The sequence below is a fragment of the Marmota monax genome, unplaced genomic scaffold (genome assembly GCF_021218885.2).
Source record: "Marmota monax isolate L192 unplaced genomic scaffold, Marmota_monax_Labrador192_F-V1.1 WCK01_AAM20220418_F8-fsc00087, whole genome shotgun sequence".
In the NCBI taxonomy this organism is placed as follows: domain Eukaryota; kingdom Metazoa; phylum Chordata; class Mammalia; order Rodentia; family Sciuridae; genus Marmota; species Marmota monax.
In genome coordinates this window covers 7,501,613-7,520,927 of record NW_026693476.1, presented here as the reverse complement: position 1 = coordinate 7,520,927, position 19,315 = coordinate 7,501,613, and the positions used below count along the sequence as shown (strand labels likewise).

At 51.5% G+C, this 19,315-nt stretch overlaps 1 protein-coding gene across 2 annotated transcripts; it reads right to left on the bottom strand.

Moving 5' to 3' along the window:
* Positions 1-1,550: 1,550 nt before the first annotated feature.
* On the bottom strand, positions 1,551-17,779 carry Inka2 (inka box actin regulator 2). Of its 2 annotated transcripts, XR_006854779.1 has the most exons (3): positions 17,547-17,779; positions 4,284-5,967; positions 1,551-4,191 (listed from the first exon to the last, which is right to left on the bottom strand). XR_006854779.1 is itself a non-coding variant. In XM_046458305.1 (2 exons), exons 1-2 carry the CDS (start codon positions 17,580-17,582, stop codon positions 5,128-5,130), a joined length of 876 nt encoding a protein of 291 aa, XP_046314261.1. In that variant the 5' UTR covers positions 17,583-17,779; the 3' UTR covers positions 1,551-5,127. The 2 variants fall into 2 exon arrangements, 1 of the variants encoding a protein (XP_046314261.1); XM_046458305.1 differs by having other exon boundaries at positions 1,551-5,967.
* Between the last annotated feature and the right edge of the window lie 1,536 nt (positions 17,780-19,315).

Here is a 19,315-nt window from a genome sequence, read left to right as displayed (position 1 = left end):
TGCAAAGACATAGTGACATGAGAAAATCCAAACTTGGAGCACTCAAAGCAACCTTTCTTGGCATGGGCTATGAGGAGTGTCCGGAAGCAAGGCTGAGTAGGTAGGCTGGGGGCTCACTGGGCAGGGCTGGCCTCTAACACGGGGGCAGAGTGGAAGAGAGGATGGAGTCAGATCCTGCACTCTGCATCCTTTTGGACCCTGAGCAGCACTTCCTGGCAGCTGCAGGCCATAGCCTCCTGTCGGGGAGGTGAGGAAGGGGCCGTGAGGAAGGGGCCCATAGGTCAGAGGGAGAGCAAGGCAGAGGATGAGGACAGCTTCCCTGCAAACACCCACTAGGCAGCCTTGGATTGGGGTGGACTCAGAACAGGAAGCAGCAGGTTGGGAACTAAAGAGCAGAGGTGGCAGCCCGTGGAAGATGGTATTTGGCATTGGTTTCCACATCCCTGGACAGGGGCCATGGTTTCGAGGGACATTGCCAGAAGGGTGTAGTGAGGATAGATGGCATCTGTGCAGTGGCAGCCAGGGATTGGACCCAGAACCTCATCCAGTTAGTGATGCTGTCACCTATACTCAGGCCTGAGCGAGATGCAGGGAAAGGAAAGCATAAAGTGATTGTCATTGTAATAATCCGTCATCGGGTTATTATTGCCCTAACTCTGTTCAGAGGCATGGTCCTCAGTGGCCCCAGGAACACAGGAGTGCTCTGAGCAGCATTGGGAGAGTTCAGGGAAGAAAGTGGAACTCCAGTAGGGAACACGGATTTAAGTTTATTGTGGGGACATAGGGAAGGCTGACTGCACTGTGAGGCTTGCCACACCCACGTGTTCCTGGAGTTGTGGGTGTGTATCGGGGGCTTGGAGGTGGTGAATGGAGGAACCTGTCAGGACTGATGGGAGGGAGAGTCTCTGGGGAATGGCAGGAAGTAAGTCCTGTCAAAATCAGGGAATCTGGAAGAGAGGTTTCCTCCTACTCTAAGGGTTGGACAGAGGGGGAGAGTAAGGCAAGAGACACCCTATCAGTAGTCCTAAGGGGATGACTGCGGTTTGAGGTCGTGGCCTAGGCCTTTCCAGCACATCAGAGCCTCAAGTCTCTCCTGAGGGGCAGGCTTCACAGAGGAGGGAAGAGGACTTAGGAGCACAGCCACAGCACCTACCTGGGGAGCAGAGAGCAGACAGGGGGCTGGATTCTCCTCGAAACCATTAGAACTTGACTCATTGTGCTCTCCCCCTGCCAATTGAGGTCCCAGGTTGACAATGAGGGACAGCAGGGTACAGGGGTGGTTCAGTGTCCATAGGTAAGTCAAGCCTCAGGCAGTCGTGTCCTCAAACACCTTCTCCCCAACTTGGCCCAGACAGCTGCTGCACCCCAATGCCCCATACATCATTCCTCCACAGTACAGTACCAACGTGCCACTAGCGAGTCATAGCCCACCTGGGTAATATTTCCACAATGTACAAAAACGTGTCCACACCTGGGCCTTCTCCAGTCCTTGCCACAATCCTGTGAGGCCATGAGAGACAGTAGACATTTTTTAACAAAGAGACCAAGGCTCAGAGAAGACACTTTATTTTGATTTCGCCTTGGGTCACATGCTCAGTGCTGTCCTAGGGAATGGGCAGTGCAGTATTGGTGGAGTTTCTGTGTTCCAGGCAGTGAGTGTGACCCCCAGGTGCATTGTGTCCTCTAAACCCCACCGCAGTCCTGCCTTACCCCTGTTCCATGGATAAGGGAAACAAGGCTCAGAGAAGTCAAGCAACGTGTTCAAGTGCACAGTGACAGAAACCGATCTCTCTGACTCCAAATCCAGTGCTCATACCATGGTGCTGGTACAGGTGCCTTAAATGCCTGGGTGGGGAGGTCACCTAAGGCAGATTGACAGCTGCTTTGGAGAAGCTGGAGACAGACTATGGTCTTGCTTTTTCCTTGGGCCCTGCAGGAAATGCTGGTGTGGCTTGGAAAAGACAAGGAGCCCCTTCCCCAAGCCTCTGGGGAGTAGCTGGGTGTGGTGAGGATAGATGGCTCACTACCTACGGGGGCATAAGTGAACCAGGCTTCCCTTAGTTTGGGTTCAGAGATCACCCTGAGGGGAGAGGTTCAGAGGAAGTGCCTCAGGGAGAGAGCGGTCCCATCTGAAAGATTAAAAAGGAACAGGTCCCACCAGTCCCAGCAAGGACCTTTTCGTTCCACTAAGGTTAGAAAACATGTACAGGTTCTGGCCACGGGGCCACATGAAGCAGGTGGAGCCCTGAGCAGATGCCTGGGCCAGTGGGCCCCTGTACCTGCCAGGGAAGTGGGCCAGGTGTGGGGTGGGGCTGTATGCCAGGGAGGGTATTAAATGAGCTTCCAGTTCATTTGCATGTCCTAATTAACCACAAAATGAGCCCCAGAGGCAGAATCAAGCTGTCAGTTTCTCTCTGCTGGCTTTCACCATCTCCTCTCCATCCACCCCGCCCCGGGTCCCCATGATCTCCAGCATCGCTGAGGCCCTAGGATTAGTCCCATTCATTTCTTCACTTGGCCTCAGCAAAACAGTTCTCATCATTGTCGCAGCAGGAGCCCAGAAGGTGACAGAAAAGTAAAAATTACAAGTGGGTTAATGAATCACCATAATCTTTGATTAGCAAAGCATGAAAGTGGGTGGGGCATGGCATCAAGACCCAGGCAGAATTCCTCCACCGCACAGTTGGCATGCCACTCATCATATGTGGGGAGGACAGGTTTTGTTCTTGATTTACCTCTGGAACAGTTTGGGGGTTAAGGTAAAAGGCACAAGGTTGCAAGTAAATGGGAACTGTTAGAACCCCAGCTCTGCTTTTCTGCTGTGCGATCTTGACGAGTTGTTTAACTTCTCTGAGCCTATCCGTGTAAAATAAGAGTAACAGCACTCCCTTCCAGCATGTAGTGAAAAGGAAATAGCACAAAGGCAAAGGTGCCTGGCACCTGTGAATTATGTTGGCAGCAGATGTCACTTCCTAGTTGCTTTGTTCTGGCCCAAGTTAAAATGAGTCTTCAGTCCTTTGAATCTGTTCTGGCTCATTGATGGTGGAGTTGGCCTCTTCCTTTTCCACTGGATCCCCTGGAGGTCAGCACTGGGCCCTTTGCATCATGCTGTTCTGGGTTCCTAGCTGGCACTGGGTGGAATTCATCAAGTTTTGCTCAGTTGATCTCAACTACTATGACTAGCCCATGAAAATAGAAGAGTCACAGGTGAATAGCCAAGAGGTGGCTTGGTTTCCTATGGAATCAGACCAGACTCAGAGCTGGTGTCATCCTCTCATCACCCTCTCATCAGCCCTCCTCTCAGGAATCAGCAAATCAGTGCATTGTCCCCACACATACATCAACCATCACTACCAAAGGCAGCCACAGCCAACCTCCCTTCACAGAGTAACGTCAGAGTTTATTGGGGAGACAACAGGATGCGTGGGCTCTGCCCCCCAGAAAGAGGGAACTCTGTTGGCAAACTGCAGATGAAGGTGTAGAGTGGAAAGAACAGGGGTTTGGGAGCCAAATAACCCTCTGGTTCAATTTCTGGTTCTTTTCCTTTGCTAGCAGCATGATCGGGGCAGTTTGCATGATCTCACTACGAGCCTCCATTGCTGCACCTGGAAGATCATTCTTTCTAGGGTGACTCAAAGCTTGAAAGAGATGTGCACACTGCCTGGTAAACAGCGCGGGCTCAAAACAAGTGCCTCTCTGTCCTCGTATAGCTCACCCCACCAAAACTAACCATCTACCATTTGAGTGGCACTTGAGGGTGACCTTAATCACGACTTCAGAGCCCCCTGCCTCTCCCTCCATCTCCGCCCCCTGGGGCTCCAGGCTGCTGGCAGTAGAGCCTTTCTTGTTATTTTTCTTCTCCAATTTGCTGTTAATGCTCTGAGGGCGGGAATGCGTCTTGCCTCTAATTGCAGCTGTCACACCCCATCAGGCTGAGCTGTGGGTCCTAGGGGAGAGGGAGAGGGGAAGGAGGGCTCTCCCTCCTGGGTTTGCTCGGCCCAGACAGGGACCCACGTTGTCCTCTCGCGGCCAGCGGGAGTTCCTGCCCGGATGGGAGGGCCAAGGCGCCGGCTCACCACGGGCCACTTACCCCAGCAGCTTTCAGAAAGCCCTGCACGGTGGTCTGGAACCCTCACTCTCCGGTTAACTTCACTCTAGGGTGTGAGCAGGGAGACCCAGGCCCCTGGTGGGCTGGAAGTTAAGGGGCCTCAGGTGAGACTAAGAATTTTTTAAATGAGGGGGAATTTCTCCAGGGCTCGCCCTCCCTTCTCTGGTGAATTTACCTGTTCTGCCCCAAGAGTCAAGCGCAGGAGGCTGGCTGTTGGTGTGGGCGACAGACAGCTGTTAGGGGCCAGTGTGTGAATCCAGATCACAGTGGCCTGGCTGCTCACCTCCCAGCGGTGTGTTCTGGGACGATAGGTAGCCCCCCGTGTAGGCTGCCTTCTCAACTGGAAAATGCCTGCCTGCCTGTGAGCACCAGGGACTAGAGAGCTTGATGTCAAAGGGCGTCCACAGTGGCATGTCCCCTCATTGATTCCCTGCGCTGATGGGAAGGCACACCTCATCCACTACCCTCCTTCAGCCCATATACCAGGATCCAGGTATGGGCTGAGATCCATGGAACAGGAATGCTACCTGGGATTTGCCTTCCTCTTCTCTGACCCCCAATCTCTGCTTCCAGCAATGCCAAGCCGCAGAAGCAGACAGATGTAAAATTGGGGGCACAAAAGACAGGTCTTTATTGGGGGTCTCTGTGGCACCTGTGGCCCCAGTGAGCTTTTCCACGCATAATGTTCCACTGAGGTCTTTGAGAGCAGTGGAGGAATGTCAGAGGGATTTTCTGGTCTCCTCCCCTGCTCCTCCCCAACTGTCATCTCCAACCCCTGAACTGACACCCCGACACACACACCCCCACATTCTCTCCAGGAACTCACCTCCTCCACCAGCCAGCCCTGTGACAGCCTCTCCCAGCTGCATTCTGGTCAGCTCTGCCTGAGAACTCTGGCTTCTCCCTCCTTTCTGGGGGAAAGGAACTTGGATTTGGGCTTCTGAAGGCCTTACCACCCTCCCGCCCTCCTCCCTAGGGGCCCAACATTTTAGGTTCAGCCAATTTTTGGTCTCTGGTGTTCAGACCCAAACAGCTGTGTTAATATCAAAACCCGTGGGAGAGGGATCCATGGCCTTGGGGCTACTCGTCGGGGGAGTCTCCCCTTGTCTGGACTCCCCTGTACTTGGGAAGAAGAAACGTCCAGAGCCCTTGGAATGGCTCCGCTTCTTGACCTTCTGAGAACGTCCTGCTCTCGACTCGGAGACCATGGGTGTCACCCAGCCTGGCTTCTCCTTCAGCAGCCGGTCACGGTCCGGCCTCACACTTCGCAAAAACTTCCTAAAGATGTTTGCTGTTAGGGCAAATTTGTGGCCCAGCTCCCGAGGCCGGCCTTTGTCTCCTTTGTGCTCTTCCCTCTCCGGCTCATCCTTCTCCCCGACCTTCTCCAGTTCTGGCAGGTCGAGCCAGTTGCCCACCAGGTCTGCAAACACATTGTCCCCTAACACCAGAGGCTGCCGATTTCTGCCCCTCGACATCAATGTGGAGGTCCAGTCATCTGGTTCCACTCGCTCTGGCCCCTGCTGGGCACAGCTTTGGTGCTTCGGCAGCTGTGTCCTGGGCAAGGGGGCGAGATCCCTAACGCAGATACTCCTATGGTATGGAGATTTGGTGCTGCTGCCGGGAGAAGGTTGGCTGGATGGGGAGCAGGATCCAGGTCTGGCAGGACCTCTGCCACCCTCCCAGTGAAGGTGCTTGGACTGGGTCGGGGGGCTTTCTGGGAAGCCTGGGACAGGATCCCCTCCAGAGATCTCCAATTGTTCCAATGCTGTCTGCACCTGTAGGAGTTTCAGTTCTTGCAGAGCACCCATCATGCAGTTCATCTGATCCTGTAAGCCATCACCCACCTCCTTCATGGACATCTGCAGGGGAGAGGGAAAGCACGGGGCCAGTGAGCATGGGAGAAGCAGGGAGGACTGCCCGGCACGGCCCTGAACCAGCCACCCGCCAAACACACTCTCCAGGATCATCCCAGCCTGCCACTGACCCCACCTCTACAGCCTAGAACAGTGCCAAGCCGTGCTGAAAGAGGACTTTTTTTTTTTAATATTTATTTATTTTTAGTTATCGGCGGACACAACATCTTTATTTGTATGTGGTGCTGAGGATCGAACCCGGGCCGCACGCATGCCAGGCGAGCGCTCTACCGCTTGAGCCACATCCCCAGCCTGAGGAGGACTTTTAACAGTGCTAAGGCTAGATAAGGGAACTGAGATACGTGGCAATGAAATAACTAAAGAAGCAGTTGTCCTAAAAGCTATACAGACACTCCTCCGCTTATGATGGGGTTATGACCAGATGACCCATTGTAACTTGAAAATGTAAGAAAAAAATGCATTAAGACACCTAACCTACCAAACATCACAGCTTAGCCTTGCCTACCTTAAACATATTTAGAACACTTACATCGGCCCACAGTTGGGAAAAACCATCTAACACAAAGCCTATTTTATAATAAAGTATTGAATATCATGTAATGTGCTAAACACTAAGTGACAAAGAAAAAGATTTTAAGGGCACCCTTTCACACTATGGTTAAGTTCAAAAATTGTTAAACCAAGGGCCATCTGTATGTGTGTGCTTATGCATATGAATAGATATGTGTGTGCCCCAACCTTATATCACACACACACACACACACACACATATATATATATATATATAAATTTATTTATTTAATCTCTCCAACTATCCTGTGAGGTAGTGACCATTATTGTTCCCCTCTGACAGGTGAGGAAACCAAGGCACATAAGTAACTTGCCCAAGATTAGATAGTGAGAGGTAGAGCTAAGATCACTTTAAGGGTGCACAAAGTTGTGGGAGCCATCCTTGTCCTCTTTTGTGCCTGTGTCCTCTTCTTCCTGGGTGCTGATGGTCACAATATCAATTTGTGAGCATTTACTGTGTAATTGAAGTGGCATCATCTCATTTAATCTTACTTACATGAACCCTGTGAGGTTGCTCTTATTGTTCTTGCTTTAGTGAATGAATAAACTGTAGTGCACACAGCTCACAGAGCTGGGACGCAAACCCAGAACTGTCTCACTCCAAAGGCTGTAGTCTTGACTACTAAACCCCTACAGATGGATGGGCAGTGGAGCTGGGCTTTAAGGCTGCTCTGTCCTCTGTAGGGCTATAGAGAGGAATTGATAAGGGACATTAAGATAAAGGGTAGACCCAGGTTTCTTGAATTGCTCTTCACATCCAACTGGTCAGGAGAGACGTTAAGAGGCCAGGAGATTCCTGTTTGCTGGGAACCCTGGCCCAGCTCTCCCTCCCAAACACCTGTCCTATTTCAGCTGCCCTCAGACTTGGCTCAAGTGCTCTTCCTGCCTTCTCAGCCCAATAGGCTCTGCTGCCCTGGCCAAGCCAGAATGGGGATCCTGAGTTAGTTCTTCCAGCTCTTTTGTGGATTCTTAGGCTGGAGTCCCAGGTACCATCTGGACAGGCTGAGAGATTGCCTTGGGTAAGGGCTGCATTTGAAGATTGCTGGGGAGAGGCTCCAGCTGATAACATTCACAAGATTCCCAGCCCCTGGGCCCAAGCTGCCTGGGTCCTGCCAGCTCCCTCCCCAGATCCCGATCAAGTTACAAACATCAGGCCTCTAGTAAGTTGACCATCTGTTTCTGAAGCCCCCCAGAGACCCAGGGATCATCTTACCTTCCAGTCTTGTCTTAATGCTCAGAGCTAAGCCCAGGGGGTGGGGGTGGGGGTGGAAGGGCAGGCAGAGAGGCTCTGCAGGGCTGGGCTGGGCTGGCAGCTGACCTGAGGCTTCTGGGTAGAAGCTGTTCCTGCCAACCTGGCCTTGCTGGGGAGGGAGGATCCAGCACTAAGGGAGAGTGGAGGACTGGCTTCTTCAGAGGTCAAGGAGAGTTTCGCTGGGGTGTGGGAATTGCCCACACTTTGTACACCTTCCTAAAACAGGGCTAGAAACGGTGGTTTGAGGACCCAGGGCCCCCAGGGATTTGCTTGGGTGAGGACATGCCATTTAGATGGCAGCAGCCAGAGACACAGAGCCCATGGTGTGTGCTTGCTATTAGTGGACCTTGCCCTGACCTCTTTGCTTCTACCTTCCTTTCAGAGGCACTGAGCTGCATCTGGGAAGAACCAGAGTACAGCAGGAGGAGACGCTAAGCCCCAAACTAAGCATGGTTCTTTCCTGGCAACTGCTTCTCCCTCTGACTTTCCTACCCCTCCCCACTCTCTAATCCATGTTCCTGTCACCCCTGCCTGGAACCTCAGTCATTTTTAGCTTCTCCTTTCAACCACCCTACTCCTGTCCAACTTAATCATGCACTATTTGAAGTCCTCCTCCCCCAGATGGTTCAAAGCTTCCCTTCTATGCCCTGGAAATCTGCAGAAGCCTTGGAGAAGGCCTCCCAGCCACCAGAGGACCAGGGCCTGGCCAGGTCTTCCTGACCTCCCATCACTGACTTGGTGGCTTATCATGGCCCAAAGACTCAAATCCAATTTGGTCCTGCTGTCAAGACCCACAGCAGGATTTTCAAACTCAGGCAAATCCCTGCCCCTTAAGAATACGCAGCAGGCTCCTGTGAGTGCCTCTTTGTGACCTTAAGAAGCTCTTACCTCAAGACCTGCTACTGAAGTACTGATCCTATGTCCTCCATAAGTTTAAAGGCTCAGTTGCTCATGAAATAGTTATTGAGCATCTATTGCTTGAGGGAAGACTAAGACCTACACATCGTTATGTCACCCTGGAACCTAGCTGGCTCCTTGCACTTGCTGCATACTCACAAACCGTATGTTGAGTACCACTGGCTTCCCCAGATCACCCTCCAAACTGCTTGCATCCTTCAGACAGTCAACTGCCGCTCGAGGAGAGAGAGCCGTTGCCCAAGGTTTCATTTCACCAAGCGGCAAGGAGTCTGAACTGGCAGGCTTCCTTCCAGAAGGCAAAACACAGTCCAGGTCAGAGGCAGTGGGAGGAATGAAATGACCCCATTCAGTCTCTTCCAGGGTGGAAAAATCCATAAGAAATAATGCTGACATTTTGTGCAGTTTTCCAGTGAAAACGAATGTGTGGGTATGTGGGTATGCATGAATTCAGGGCTGCCCATAAAACAGAGGCCCCATTTAAGTAAACAAGGGCTGAAATTGTGCCTGTATGGAAAATAATATTCTCTATTAGTTAAGATCTTGAGTTCTGGAGACCAAAGTAACAGGGTTCAAATCCTAGCTCTGACACATAGTAGCTGTGTCGTTTGGGCAGATTATTAAAATTCTGTTTTCAGTTTCTCCATCTTTAAAATGGGAAGGCTGGCGTTGTGGCTCAGAGGTAGAGCGCCTGCCTACCATGCATGAGGCACTGGGTTCGATCCTCAGCACTGCATGAAAATAAAAAATAAAGATATTATTATAACGAAAAATAAATATTTTTTTTAAATGGGAAGAAATTCCTGCCTTGTACAGCTATTGTGCAAATTAAATGAAGTCATGTGTATCTCTGCATGACACACATAAAGCATCAGATGAACAATGGCTGTTAAGACTTCCTGTACTTGCAGAACACTTCTTCCTCAGTGAAATTCAACACAAGGTAATGGGAGGATTCCATCCATCATATCTGGTCTCATTAAGTGGAAACAAATCTCTTGTCCTGTCCCTTCCCCTCCCAGCCCTGCCCCACGCCGGGGGAAAGGAAGGGAAGGAAAGGGAAGCCTCATTATCCTCCTGTCCACTCTTGTGCTGACCTCAGTGAGCCCGGCCACAGGCAGGGTGCAGCACGGACAGTCAAGAAGGCAGCTGTGAGAGGGATGAGAACAGAAGGAGGAAGTGAGCTGTGGGAAACAGGGAGGCCAGGGCAGTGGGAGTAGGAGCATCTGCTGGGTCTTGACCACGAGGGGAGCCAGCAGGATAGCCTTTCCCACCAACCCCAAGGGGATGATGTCACCCACAGAGGAAGAGCCAGAGGTCAAGCTGCTCTCTTCACCCAGAGCGTGGGACCTTCTTGGGTCCCAGGGCTTCTCTTGCCTCAGGATGGAAGAGGGAGAAAAGGCAGCATGTGGTGTGGGGAACGAAGGAGTGGAGCCAGCTCCGTCCGGGGACCCAGGAATGAATAGCTCTAAATCCCAACCTCTAGGCTGGAGGCTGCCGAGTTCCTCTCTGGCCTCCTAGTCTCAGTGCCTTCTATTGTTCCTCAGGACAGGGACCAGATCATACCAACGTGCTCTCAGGATCAGCTGGAGAAGTCTGATTGGTCCTGATTAGTTTGAATGGAAAGTGATCTAACAGCCACTTCTCTTAGTCTCATCCCTAGTCTCACACACACACACACACCCACACATGCAGAGAGAGAGACAGAGAGAGCACTATCCACCATCAGATGCAAAGCCCTAAATAAACAGATCCCAGTGATAATCATGGGAATCCCTTCTGAAAAATGCCCTAAAAGGTGGTCTCACCCCCACCCTTGCCTCTGCATCAATCCTCACCATTTCCCACCCCAAAATCTTCTGGGACTCAGTTTCGTCCTAAACATTTTCTGCCCATCAAACTTTAGTTTCTCTGGGAGTGGTTTACACCAGCCCCTGGCAGACTCTGTGTTAGAGCTGCATGGCTGCTGCCCCATCCTGGTTTGGTGAGAGCCCCCATTGCAGTCTGGTGATCTGTCCCTAGCTGACCACCTTCTTTGGGCAAATTCACCAAGCTTTTGTGTTTCAGTCCTGAATCTGTGAATGATAACCCCTCCCATGTGTATGGCACAGGCCCTTTTTCTCTGTATTGCCTGAGCTCCTTTGGCCAGGAGGCTGGCTAGGCAGGTGGAGGTCGCCTCCCCCCTGGATGGATTAGGAAACTAGGGAGTCTCTCAGATCATCTCCCTCAGTGTTGCCCCAATATTCTTTGCCAGGCCCTCTTCATTATTTTCACCATATCTCTACATGATCCAGACTCCTATTTAATAATTTATTTAAGTCTACTTATGCAAATAAATGTATTTATAATGGAAGTTTTATGAAATGTGTGACTCGCCATCAACAGATCCTACCACAAATATATATGCCGTCTTGATCACCACCAGGGAAAACACTGTTCTAAACTTGAAGTCCTGAGGACTGAGACCCCAAGTCCAAACCCTTCCTCTGGGTCAATGAACTTTCATGCCATCATAATCCCTGTCCAGTGGGCCTCACGGAATACGTGTGAGAAGAACCCAGGCTAGTCAGCAGGAAGTGCAAAGGACAGTTGCCTCCAGAGAAAGAAGAGCATGAAACCATCCCCCGAGGTACTCCAAAACCCAATTTGTTGAGGGCCACAGCTGAGTCGGGATGACGCATGGCATTTTGCCAGAAGGGAGTGGTTGAGAGGTGACAGCCAGCAAGCCATTGAGATGATGATGGTTATGTTAAGCTGTGTATTCAATTGTATATTTGACCTTTACTGACCCGCAATAGGGCGGGCCGGCTCCCACTACTTTGGAGTTCCCTGGAGTTCTTGCTGGGTTCTGAGGGAGTGCTCACGCGAGCCAGGTGGAAGGGGTGAGAGGTAGAAAGGGTGAGCATGTGTGGAGTGCTGGTGGACTTCGGCAATAAAGAGTTGCTGTTTTGAACCTACAAGTGCTTCTTGGCGGCTTGGTTATTTGTGCCCAGCCAGACTGCGGCACCAGTTCACTTCCTTCCCACTGAAGGCTCTTCCTTGGGTCACCCAAAGAGAAAAGAGGAACTGCCTGCCTGGGGCTGAAGGGGAAGATGCCATTTTAGGAAGTCAAATCCCACCATCCTGAGCCCAGAGCTGGAGTCTAGGGTCAGCTGTCCGTAGACAGCACCCTCCCTCTTGGCACTCTCTGGGCGCTTTGTGGTGTGGGAGGAGTGGGGATGGAAGAAGAGATGCCAGCATCCTCGGCTCTCTTCCCAAGCCCTGCCCTGGGCCTCTGACTGATCCTGCAGCTGTGCCCTCCATCCATCCATCTCACGCCCTCTCCCAGCTCAGCCGGAATCCTTTGACACAGGCTCGGCTTTGCCCATGAACCTGGCAGTATGCCCTGCCTCACTTCCCCACCCCCATTACTCACAAGATCCCCACACAGATCCTTTCAGCCGCTGGGGAAGCTAGGAGGAGGCTCAGGGCCGGAAATGGGAAAAGCCCCATTTTTGCCAAGTGGCCCATTCTCCAGCTCAGTGAATAGGGACCTTCTTGGCTCTTGGCTGGGACTCTCAACAGGAAGGTAACATGGAAACTGTGCCAAGAGCTGAAGGAGGGAGGAGAGTAAAGAAAGGAGGAAGTGAGGGATGTGAAATGATGAGCCCTCTTTCCCAACTGAACCATCTCCTGGGAGTCACATGCTCAGGCAAGAGGCAGACAGATGGAGAGAAGGGCCCAAGTTGCCTCCTCCAGGGATTGCCTCTCAGTCTCAGCAAGCCTTCTCCCTCTGACCAGCGTTAGCTCCTCTCCCCTGCAGCCTGTCAGATTTCCTCCTTCCTATTTCAGGCCTTCATACCCAGGGCTTTTGTTTTGTTTTGTTTTGAAGTAACCACTGAGACATATCCCTAGTCATTTTTTATATTATATTTAAAGACAGGGCCTTGCTAACTTCCTGAGGCTGGCTTTGAACTCGCACTCCTCCTGCCTCAGCCTCCCAAATCACTGGGATTACAGGTGCCTGCCACCGCGCCCACTTGCCTGGACTCTTATATTCACCCTCATTCACCCTCCTGCCTCATTTTCTGCCCTCTCCACCCTCCACTCCATACCACCTCTAGGTCCTAGGACATATCTCTGGCCATGTCAACCTCCAGTGCACATAGAAAAGGTCAGACTCCATAGCATAATGGTCAAGTTTCTTTCAATCCTGTTGCCTACTCCTTCTTTACACACGCCTTTTGTTCCAGCCAAGCTGGCACATCCACGCTACTTCTGCCTCTGCGCCTTCTGTCGGTCTCACCGTCTGCCTGGAATGTTGTATTTCTCCTGTGCCCATCTCTATCCATCCCTCCAAGTGTGGCTCACATGCTGCCTCTCCCATGACAGGAAACTCTCCCTGATCTCTCAGTTGGAGGTTACCTCTCCCTTCTTGGAGCACGGTGCCCCTTAAATGGCATGGACCCTCATGTACCTGCACTAGAGATGTGCATATATGTGTTGTGGGCTAGGAATGAAAGCTCTGCAGTCAGCCCGACCAGGTATGAATCCAACTGCAACATTTATCAACTCTGGACAAGTCACTTAGCCTCCTGATGTCTATTTTCTCATTTTAAAGATAGGAATAATGAATATACAGCTTCTTAGTGTTGCTTTAGCAATTAAATAACAACACATGATATGCCTGGTATATCCAGGTTAACATCAACATATGGTATTATCTTTTCTATTAAATTGTAGGTTGTCTGAAGACAGGATCTGTTTACATTTGTAATCATAACATTAGTGCCTGGTTAGTGCCTGAAATGTATACAAGCTCAATAAAAATGTTCTGTGAATGTCTCTTACTCAAACCAGTCTGATCAACCCAACACCAAGAGTTTACCAAGTGCCTGCAACACATAGGGTTCTGTGCTATGTGCTGAGGGCATACAATTGGGGAAGTACTTTACTTATACTGCTATTTAATCTTCATAGTAGCTGTACAAGGTAGTTATTTTTTAATCTTTTTTTAAAGTTGTCAATGGACCTTTATTTTATTTGTTTGCTTGCTTATCTATCTATCTATCTATCTACTTATATACAGGATAAAAACCAGGGCCTCACACATGCCAGGCAAGTACTCTACCACTCAGCCAAAACCCCAGCCCAAGGTAGGTATTTTTAAAAGCCCATTTTAAAGATAAGAAGACTAAAGTTCAGAGAGGTTAAGTAATATTCCATGGTCATATAGAGTCAGGATTTGAGTTCAAGTTGGCCTGACTCCAAATCCTATGCTCCGTGTTCTTCCAACTAACCCCAGTCTAACTGGTCCAAAAGTCCTCTTATCCCTATCTTTAAAGATCAAGCACACTGCAAAATGAGATCCTTTTCCAACAATTTAGGGAAATTTGCTCTTTTGTTCCAAGAGCTGAAAGCTGCTCCTACTGTAACTCCTCCCTTCCCTTCTTTTCTCCTCATATTGCCTTTAGGTCCTGGTCCTTAGCCTTACACCAGAGACTTCTGAACTTGTAGCCACTAGAGACTAAAGAATTGCCTTCTGGGGAAACGAGGGTGCCCTAGGAGGACTTTCCCACCTGAAAGAAGTCCCTCTGCTGCTTCCCCATGTCTCAACCAGGATGGACATTCCAGAAGATGGCCTCCTCCAACCTCCCCCTCCTCTAGAGAGCTTTTTGCAGCCTGGCCTGATCATTCAGCCTTTATGCATTCTGTTTGTTGCACATTGATCTGAACTCACAGGAATGCCCTGTGAGCAGCTTACATTTGCTTCCTCTATGTGTCTGCATCTCCCCCATTTGTTGGAAGTCCACTGGGAGCTATGTGTAAGGAACAGCTGGTCCCAAGGCCTTGTGCTCAGGCAGGGCCCCTCTTTGGCGGCTGGAAGGGGGAAGAGATGGGCTCCCTGCTGGGTCTTCTCAGCCCCAATTCCCTCATCTTAATGAAGAAGTGTGTCAGCTGCTACTACTTCTCCAGGCACATTTCATCCCTGAAACTTGACCCCCCCCTCTTCCAGGCAGGGAGGAAGGGCCAGTTCTCTAGCCATCAACTTAATTGAGCCAGGATCCCTGAATTCTCAGCCCCCCACCCCCAGTGCTCACTTGTTACAATGCAAATTTTCTGCTTCAGGGAATTGGAAATTTGTGCTACTGAAAATCTAGATTATATTATCTAGATTTTCTGGGGCAAAGATAGGGCCAAGATGTAGGAGGGGAGCACAGAATCTACTAGAAAAAGATAATTTCATGCCCGGTTAATGTTTCTTTTTGCAGCAGGTTTATCCCAGAGTGTCTCCAGGACTTATGATCTTGGAGTGAAATAATTAGTGAAATAAATGAATGTGGAAGTTGAACAGTTTTACTGCAAGAGTCACAAACCAACTGGGGAGATCCAGGCAATACACAGTCCTCCTGGGTGGCAAGGGAGAGCCTCCCTTGGATGACCCATCTGCAGAGTAAAAGTTTCTAGCATGTGATGTAAGTCAACTTATGCATTTCCCACCCCATTGCAGCCAATAAGTCCCTAACCTAGCCACAGTCAAGCTGCATGGAATTCAGTCCCTCCAGTCCTTAGAAGAAGGCAGCCAAAGGGCTGACCTTGGACTAACTCAGCTCCCGGTTTTTCCCATTGGTGATACTGAGGCACTAAGATTTGACCCTTGCTACTTAAACTGAGATGTCAGGGAGTGAGACTCAAGTATCTGTGCCTTGTCACTCTGCTCTGTCTCCTTTACAAGCAGGCTGGCATCAGGGAGGGGTGGAGCACCATGGGGGGTGGGGTACAGAGCTCTCCCATCTGAGTGTCATTCTGGGCCCCAGGCCAGGAATTTGGCTTCCTTTCCAAGAGAGTCAAAGGCTGGAGCTGCTCAGACAAAGGGCCAAATAAAAGCTGATGGGGAGCTGGGTGACTTCAGCCTCTCCCCTTCCTTCTCCCAGGCACTGGGGGCTCAAGGCCTTGGCAGGAGAGGGTGCAAATCAAGATCTGGAGTTCGGCTCAGTTCAGAGTCATTTTTTTTTTTTTTTTAATTCTCCTGGCATCCACAGACTGTCTTCCTCCCCTCACCACCTCCCACCTAGGGTGCTGGAAAATATGCAAATCAGTAGGATTTTAAAATTCAAGCCCATGCCAGGAACACCCACAAACCCTCCATTAAGGCAGATCCTGGTGTGGGTGGTATAGTCTCTGATTCCAAGCACAAAGAGGATTCTATTAGATTCTTTTCTTGGCATGGGCCTTGGACCTCAGACATTATCTTTGATGATCTTGACCTTCCTTTCTGGTTCTAGACATATGAACAGGGAATATGAGAATTGTGTATGTGTGGGCTGGGACCACCCTCCTAAACTGGTAGTAATGTGCGTTAAAACTAGTGAGGGAACTAGTATAGGTTCACAAGATCAGAATGAATACTCTGCTCTGGGCTAGTAACTTTCACATCTGAGTGTCAGCACAAAAAAAAGATCATCAATCTGAGAAGGCAGGCAGAAAGAGTGTCAGGGCAACTTGGTCAGAAAGTATCAATGAGAACACCTGCTCCTTCAAGTTCAATTCCCCTGACACCCACCCCCCCTCCAACCATCGCTGTCGCCACCACCACCACCAAGGCTGTTCTTAATACAATGCCAAGTTCCCTCCCAAGCAGAAAGACTTAGCCCTTTGTAGGCAGAAGTGGGAAGGTTGTCAGGAAATCTGGAGAGCCATAAGCTGGCACTTTCTGGATACAGGTCTGCCATTGTGCACCTGGGTGCCCCTGGCTCTGAACAGTAAGAAGAGGAGGGGAGCAAAATAAGACAAAACAGTCAACACCAAAAGAGAGATACTAAAAGAGACACACAGAGGCCCAAGCAAAGACACCACAGGGAGCCTGCTAGAAGAAGTGAAGGGCAGGGCATTGTGGGCGCAAATGCCTGAATTCTGGTGGTTGAAGGAATAATAAAGGTAGAAGGTATGTGTGGCAGAGGGGGTGGGAGTGGGTGGTAGGTGAAGTCACTGAGAATCAACCTGGCCTCCCTAACATAGCTTTAGCAATCAATGCCCCTAGTTGGGTGATTCACCCCCGCCCCTCCAGACTAAGCTACTTCTCCCAGCCCCAGCACCCCGGGTCTCCGCACGCTCCCTGCACACTCCCCAAGCCCAGACCTGACATCTGGCTTGGCCCGGGCAACTCCCGCTAGCGATCTGCCAGGCGGCGCCCCTCCTCCCTTGCAGGCCCTCCCCCGTCATTACAGCTGCCAGCCCCCTCCCTGCTGGCAGACAAGCCCAGGCAGACAGCCGGCCAAGCCTACCCCCGCAGCCGCGCCAGCTCTGCCAAGCCAGGCAGAGTTTGGGGCCCGGGGCGGCGTCAGCTCCCCTCGAGCGAGCGGTCCCAGGTGACCTCCTACCCGGGGCGGGGATCCAGCTTGCGCACCCTCCGGTCCCCGCCTGCCCGAATGCTCCAGGCACAGCGCAGCCCTAGCACCTAGGCGCCGGCGTCCAGCTGCCTGGGCCTGTCGCTCCCGCGCCTTCGGGGTCGGCGGCGCCAGAGCCTCACTCACTCCGTCTGCCCAACTAGCAGTATCCGCTTTTCTCCCTTGTTTTTTCTCCCTATGTCACATTTTAATCTGGTCGGTTGCTCTCAGTCACTTCTTTTCTCATCGCAAATCTTTCCCATAAGTTTTCTTGTGGCCCTTTCCTCTGAAGACAGGCCCTACCTTCTGCCTGCCAGTCCTCGACCCCTCATCTCCTGTCTGGCCTTGATTGCCCTGGCACGCGCCTGGGCACGTCCTGGCTCCCCGGACCCAGGCAAGGGCCAGGTACCCATCAGAGCAGAGAAGCCCTCCTTGCCCCCGGCGACAGCTCCCGCTCTTACCAGCTCCTGTTTGAGGCGACGCAAATAGCAGTCCATTTCCCCGCTCTCCTTCCTTAAGCGCCCATTTGCCGGCAAGACTCTACGAGAGTTCCCAAGCCGGAACACCGACCCCAATGAAAACCGCGCGCTCGGCGTTTCTTCGCCCCTGAGCTCCGCGCCTCTTGCAATGGGGAGCAGATCGTCTCCTCCAACGCTGGGTCTTGGAGCAGCTTACCCCGCTGCTAGCTGCGCGCGGCCGGGGCTCGGGGAGGAGGGAAAAGTGCGGCAGCCAATGAGAACTCAGGGGGAATGTCTTCGGCCAATGAGAAGAGCGGCCCCCAGGGTGGTGGGGTGAGGCGCGGGCTAGGCCGCAGAGCAAGAGCTGAACCCCTAATGTGTGCCGGGGGTCAGTGGGTACAGGTGGGTGTCACCTGGGCCTGGCCATCGTGGCAGGAGACATCGTGACCCCAGGCTGTGCCAACGTCCCCAACAAAGCACAGACGCCCTATTTGGTTATAAAGGGAGTGCGCGGTTTTATGGGTGGGGAATTGAGTAGCTGTCTCAGTAAGCGACAAAAGTGCCACAGTGAGGTAACCTTTTTCAAATTCCAATCGGAGAAAAACACCCCAACCTCTCCCAGACATTCCTCAGAATCTCTTTTCTTTCCGAAGAGGACCCTGAGAGTATGGCTCCACTTTTGTCTCTCCTAGTATAGGGTCCGCTCAGCCCATTTCCTCACCTGCAGAGCAGGCTAGCCGCCCCTCGGTCCATTCTCTTATTTAACACGAAGTAATGGAGAGGGCTGTGCTCCCGGCAAGGTTGTAGGTCTGGGGATACTGAGTAAGACAGGCTAAGTCTCTGCTTTCAAGAACTTATAATGGAGGACGAAGGGAGAAGGGAAGATAACGGGTAAAAAGAAAAAAAAATTAAATGTATTACCTTCAGAAAGTGATTTTTAATGAAAACATAAAAACGGGGATAGTGGGACTGGGACCCGACTCAGGTGGAGGTACTGGAGTTGACATGAGCCATCGCATCCGGGTCTACGGGGTCTGCTTTCAATGGGGTGGATAGGAAAACAGGCCTTCCCCCAGTGACGGCCTTTGTAAGGTTGGGGAAGGGAGGAGAGATTCGAAGACACTCCAATTCTAGTCGACAGGCCCCTTGGCACCTGAGGAGTGCGAAGTCCAACCTGACCATCGGGTATGGAGTTGACGCGGACCGGCTCCAGAGGGGTGACAGGTCGTCCGGGGCGCTCCTCCCAGCGGAACCCGAGACTCTCCACGTAGACCCTAGCACCCGCCAGGGCTGACATTATTCCCGTTCAGAGGCACCGCAAAAACCCTCCGGGCCCACCGGCAAGGTGTACAGAGCCTGAGAGTAATTAAGACAATCAGCGGCCTATTGCTTCGAAGTAATTAACGGGGGAAGTTTGCCTCTGGCAGGATATTTGGACTCCGCACGGGACAGAAGCGTTAAGTACGCGAGGGAGCGAGGGAGCGAGGGAAGGCGTGAAGAGAGAACTCAGACGCTGCAGGTCATTTGCCTCTGTGTCACTTCTGCTAACAATTGAAAAAAGGTGGAGAAAGACAGAGCAAGCGGGGCAGAACCAGGTCCAAAACCTGCGTCTCTGGAACCCAAGCGCCCGCGCTCTGCTCACACTTTTCGCAGTTACTGCTCTGGAAGCTGGCTGTCAGAAAACGAGATGGCAGCAGAATGGAATTGCAAATCTGATTGGGCATTTCCAGTGCCCGCTGGATGAGCCTAAAATCACTTTCCTTTGCTCTCCG

Coding starts and splice junctions, on each gene's coding strand:
- Inka2 (XM_046458305.1), bottom strand. CDS start 17,582: ATGGACTGCTATTTGCGTCGCCTCAAACAGGAGCTG. Junction 5,968..17,546: donor GTCGCCTCAAACAGGAGCTG/GTAAGAGCGGGA, acceptor TCTCCCCTGCAG/ATGTCCATGAAGGAGGTGGG.